Source organism: Lytechinus variegatus, chromosome 11, assembly GCF_018143015.1.
Source record: "Lytechinus variegatus isolate NC3 chromosome 11, Lvar_3.0, whole genome shotgun sequence".
Classification (NCBI taxonomy): Eukaryota; Metazoa; Echinodermata; class Echinoidea; order Temnopleuroida; family Toxopneustidae; genus Lytechinus; species Lytechinus variegatus.
This window is the reverse complement of record NC_054750.1, coordinates 3,466,228-3,472,227: the sequence shown is the minus strand read 5'-3', so window position 1 is coordinate 3,472,227 and position 6,000 is coordinate 3,466,228. Positions and strand designations below refer to the sequence as shown.

Genomic DNA, 6,000 nt, shown 5'->3' with positions numbered 1-6,000 from the left:
TATAATGAAAATATCCAAAACATAAGCATCAGTATACGATTTCGTAAGCTTGTCTTGAATTTCTAAGAATAGCCAATCTTGAAAGGTGAAAGAAAAGGGAATGATATAGGCTAAAGGAATTGGTTGCAGTCGAAAAAAATATAGCTCAACCATGTCAGCTCGCGTTTCCACCATCAGAAGGAAGATTATTTACCATCGTTTCTTTTCGTGACTTTTTACCATTTTTTACCAATATGCTTGTTGCATCATCATAAGTTTGTTACATAAAGACAGAAAATCATTGTTATACATCGTTACACATTCTGCAGAATAAAATGGGCTGGAACATGCACCCAGAAAAAAGCCCAACAACAACAACGAAATATCCCAGAGCTTCCGTGGCCACGTTTTTCGTGGGCTGCCCAATAAAAAAATCAAATACTAATACTGTACTATAAATCTACTGCTAAGAAATACTATTCATTTGGAGTTTCGATTTTTATAGGGTTCGGGTTATTAGTGTAATAGAGTTTTTTGTTCAGAATAATGCAATTATGGATTAGGGTTGATTAGTTTTGGAGGTTAGACTTCATGTTTGGCTTATATCGTGCAGATTTTCCATTGGAGCAAAAAGTGGCCGGAGGCCCCCCCCCTTTTTTTTGGGGGGGGGGGGGTTCTTGTGTCCTCTGGACCCCTACGAAAAACAGCATGTGCTGATAGGGTGTTCCATCCCACAAGTGGTAAATAAATAAATAAAAAAAATAAAATAAAAAAAAAGTTCAAATTATTGTCTGACAAGCCTCAAGATAAATAAAAATACTGTTTCATTCTTTTACCATTTTGTAACCAACAATATCACGTACATATATCATTATCATTTTTGTCGCATACGTTCGTAATTCCGAAGCTTCGTTATTCCGAAGGTTCGGATATTCCAAAGGTTCGTAATTCCGAAGGTCCGTAACTCCGAAAACCAAATGAGGTTCGTAATTCCGAAGGTCCGTTAGTCCCAAAACAAAGTGAGGTTCGTAATTCCGAAGGTTCGTTAGTCCGAAAACGTAATGATGAACGAACCTTATTTCGTTTTCGGACTAACGAATCTTCAGAAAAAAGAACCTTATTTCGTTTTCGGATTAACGAACCTTCGGAACATCGAACTTTATTTCGTTTTCGGATTATCGAACCTTATAACGAACCTTCGGAATAGCGCCACAAAATTAATGTTCGGATTAACGAACCCATTTACTTTTCTGATTAACGAACATCGAGGTATAGGCAATTTACGTGTTTCGGAATTACGAACCTTCGGAATTACGAAGTGTAACCATTATTGTTATGCCAGAAAATAAAGTATAAGCTTGTAGGTTGTCTTCGGCAAAGTTCTTTTCACATAATCCTTGTAAAGCAGAGAACATTGTCAGACAGAACATGGTCATTATAAATGGACAAAAAGGGTTTGACCATTAGTTTCACTCATTATAAAACAGGGTTGATCAACCACTCGTGAATAAAAGATGCGTGGGCTTTTGTCCCGTTATTGTCTAGAGCGATTACGTAATGAGAATCGCTTTAGCGCGCGTCGACGGGGGTTGGATACCGTTATATTCATAGGGGATTTTGAGCGAAAGTAGATAAAGGGTGCTTGTACTTTCGAAAATAATGTGTCACATTTTTTGCATTGTTTGGGCCAGAAAAGTAAACTCATGTGTAATGGCTGATTTTCCTGGTTTTACGAATGGATATATAGGGGCCAAAATAATTCGTTTTTTTTAAATTACCCATGTCATCCGTGGACCCATTGAAAATAATTATTGCCGATGTCAATTACGAGACCCAAATATTGATTCAGGATTTGAATTTGAAGATATACGAAGCGAGAGCATTCTTATCTTATTATTGTGAATATAAAGTATGGTTGAAACAAACAACCAACAAAAAATAAACAAAATATTTATATCTGAATAAATAGAATAAAATTCACAGAGCAAAATGCTGAAAAATTCATCAAAATCGAATAAATATAACGAAGTTTTTAAGTTTATAGTTTATCAATACTTTGTGAAAACAATTTTATGCACATAGTCATGAATATTCATTAGGTGGGCTGATGATGTCATATCCCCAATTTCCACTTTCTTATGTTATTATACTTGAAATCATAACTGTTTCATTTCTTTATACATGTGTAAATGATGTGTATCCATTATTGAAATAAATTACGGCAGTAAATAACTAATTCACTTAATTAGTTGTCAATTGAATTATTTTAGTTCTTGGTAGAAATTTTTTGAATAAACCATATTTCATATAATAAAATACAAAAGAACAAGTGGGGATATGACATCACCAGCCCACCTAATGAATATTCATGAAGACATGCCTAGAACTGTTTCACTGGAATAATACAAATCTTTGAAATTCAATAACTTTGTTATTTGTTGTCCGATTTTGGTCAAATTTTCAGCATTTTGCTCTGTGAATTTTATACTATTCATTGAGATATAAATAATAATATTATCTCCAGCCTGGACCATCCCCCTAAGCTGAGAAAAGTGAGGCGGCAACGATACCATTGTTTGTTTTGATGGGTGAGAACGTGGTCTTATACACACACGATCGGGGGGGGGGGGGTATGACCCCATTTCGGCTCAATTTTGGGAGTGTTCACGAATAGTATCCTACACAGTGAGGTTTTAAAGTTTACAGTGCCCCTCTTACTGTGATAATGAATATTGGCCCATGTTTCTGTTATTCCTCTTATATTTTTTAACATGCAACTTTGAGCGAAAAGGAGGGCTCGAATTTGGGTTGATCGCGGCTTTTTTGCGTGAAGTTCTCAGGAATGACTAAGTGAGAAAAGTATATGGATGGAATTCTAATTCTAAAATTGATTTTAGACTTAAAAAATAAAAATAAAATAAAATCCAAATTTGTAATAGAATTTGACTTCCTATTTAGAAAATTATCATACTTCACACTTTTCCCTTTCTTATGTTTCTCCAGTTTCACATTTCTTGTTTCTGTAGCCTTGGGACTTCTCCCGGGAACTTCTCTCCTTTGTGTGTGTGTTGGGGGGGGGGGGGGGTGAAGCATCATGAGCCCGAAGCCCCCAATCTATAAACGGCAGTAGTTTTCAGTCCAAATGCATTACGTGCTCCCATTGGCGGATCCAGAGGGGGATGGGGGCACAGCCGGCACGTGCCCCCCCCGGGTGAAATGAATATACATATGATAATGTCACATACATACACTATTTCTTTTCGTATTTACTATATTAAACATTTATTTTTCTCATTTGAATTTTAATTGAACTGTAGTACACTGAAAGTGATTGCACAGATTGAAGGCAAAATCACACCATATTTTGCAGTATATCCGAACAAAAAAAAATGAAGAAAATATCATATTACAAAATAATAAAATAACTTGGGTGTGATGCCATTGGTGTCCTCTTCCGTTCATTAATGTTATCTTGTATCACTACTGAGCAAACCCAAGTCAAACATTAAATCTAAGAATAAAAAAATAAAAACAAAATCTTATTTTACGTAAATATTCGATAATATTTCTATAACCCTGAGTAAAACGAATGGCTGAGGCATGTATACGGCTAAAACAATTATTCTAAATAGTAGAGAATATCGAAATTACAATTTTGTGAAGTTTTTGTCAATTCATTTTCATGTCTTTTTTACCTTTAAATTTGTTTTTCCTTTATTTTTTTCTTAATCGACCGTGCGGGAAGGGGGTTGGGGTGATAAACCAGTTGGCATACGTCTTAACTGACCTCTTTATTGATATACACACGCATTGATTTTTTTTTAAAAAGATAATATATTCATGTATTTAACAAAATCCCATAATAACTTAATAAGTATGATTTTGATCCGATTCACACATAAACCCATGAAGTGCATTATACCTAACGGTCCTGCACTGTATTACATCCAGATCCAAATAATGGTATAATAGATGATGAAGAGAAATAAAGCTCAGTTTCGCGTTGTTAAGTAGATATTAGTCCGAATGTCATTATTTTTTTTATCGACGAGGTGTTAATATTTTGTCTTCACTTTCATGCTTCTTTATCATCTTTTCACGGTAAGCAACTTTCCTCTTTTCATCTATTCATACAATTACTCAGGAGCAACTGGTCACTTCTCTTCAGCAATTTTTTTTCTTCAGAACTTTGCCAATATCCAGGATCCAATAGGACAGTCGAGAACGGAAGTGATCAGATTGTCGTCTGTTTGTATACAAATAGAGAGCACGTTTCCCGCCATACCTCGTGCACCGCGTGTGTTTATATTTTGGTTTGGTACCATTTTTCAATGGGGGTGTAAAAGTGAAGAATTAACAGAGTATTACAAACGTAGTTTGTTTCTTGCCAAGCGTATAGAAGATGTGTAATTCAATCAAGTTTTAATGATAGTTATAAATCTGAAATATCAAGCTCATTAATTTTCGATAAAAGACATTTACCTATTAAAAATTAATCCACACACGATGTTCGAGAGTGAAAATGACCGTTTGTTGACCTTTGCGAGACTTTCTTTCCGATGACTCGTCCATTAAATAATAGGTGAATCGTATAATTTCGATATATAATATTTTTGTATTAAGAAAATTATTTTCTAAATTATTTTCATTTTAGAATTAAAATACTTTATTTGATAACATTAATCAATCACAAGAAAGTCTAACGGATAGAAACTCAAACAAAAGAAGGGCAGTAATACAAGTATACCCCATTTCTACATGAAACCTCCATGAATGAACTTCATAAATATTCATAAGCTAAACTACTACTCCACTACGTGCACATGCGCTGTCGATGTACCGGTGTTTTCCATGCAAAAAAAAGAAAATAGACGGCATCTTTCTTAGCGACGCCGTGAGAGAAGGTAGAAAAATTTTAACACAAGTTTATCTTGGAAAACATTCGTTTAGGAGTCATCGGTTTGAAGAAAAATCATGACTTCGTTTCAGTCATCAAAAGCGATGGAAGCTGTAAGTATTATGTTATTCATTTTATTCACTTTTGAGAACTTTCTTGTAGAATTGTTTAAAAAATGATGGATTGAAGTTGGAAGTTGGAGGCCATGCCACGTCTGCACGTTAACTGCATGTTACCGGTGTTTTTTGTTGTCACATTTATCACATGAAAATTTTTCATATATTGTTAATAACTTGATTTTCAAAACATGTTGCTTGTTGACATTGTCTTTTATGTCTAAATCTGTCCGGTTACCTGGCTATTTAATATTTCGCTCATAATTTAGTAAAGTGCTGCTAAGCATATGGTGAAGAATTGCAGACCATGCGGGTTTTTGTCCGCGACAAAAAAAAATTGTCTTTGCATTGTTAGCGCTCGCCGGTTCTCTCGCCATGAGGCGGGATTCTCTGAAGCGTGGCCGGTGCCGCCGGAATCCACATCGAGTGCTCGAATCCCACGTCGTAACACTATCGCGCGGGAAAATTTCCGAACTCTCTTGACTGTCTTCACTTCGCCTCGGAAATTGAACCATGATCGCGCTCATAAATTCAAATTGAGAGTTTATCTAGATATACAGCATAGTTCTGTTTCTCTTGAATTTGATAGGAATCCAATGGTTTAACAAATAACACTTGAACTTGTATAAACAAACGTGACAAATAATATAATTAATGTTAACTGAAGACGTTGAACTAGATTTTTAGTTAGCCATGTTAGCCATGAGTCTAGATCTAACAGTAACACTAACAGATCTAGACTACTAGAACAGAGATCTAACGTTACTTAGGATCTACTCAAATTAGAGTAGACCTAGATCTAAAGGAAAAACGGTTACGATTAAGTCTAGTATTAGTAAGAAAGATCCGAATTGCTGCCTGATTTTAGATTGAACTTAAAGTCTTAAGTTGTGTCAAGTGACAAGTCTGAACTTGAAGTTCTGGTGAGTTTAATTAAATTAGAATCTATTGCCCTTTAGTTTTTGGTTTAGTGCATTTTTTATGACTCGATATAAAGTCCTACATGTG

General features: G+C 35.0%; 1 protein-coding gene across 1 annotated transcript in view; it reads left to right on the top strand.

The window, feature by feature from the left end:
• The first annotated feature begins 4,837 nt into the window (after window positions 1–4,837).
• LOC121423682 (sodium- and chloride-dependent glycine transporter 1-like) overlaps window positions 4,838–6,000 on the top strand; it is a 37,273-nt gene continuing 36,110 nt past the window's right edge. Inside the window, exon 1 of the mRNA XM_041619112.1 lies at window positions 4,838–4,989. Coding sequence (XP_041475046.1) covers window positions 4,954–4,989 — 36 coding nt within the window. The 5' untranslated portion in view covers window positions 4,838–4,953. The remainder of the gene's footprint in view (window positions 4,990–6,000) is intronic.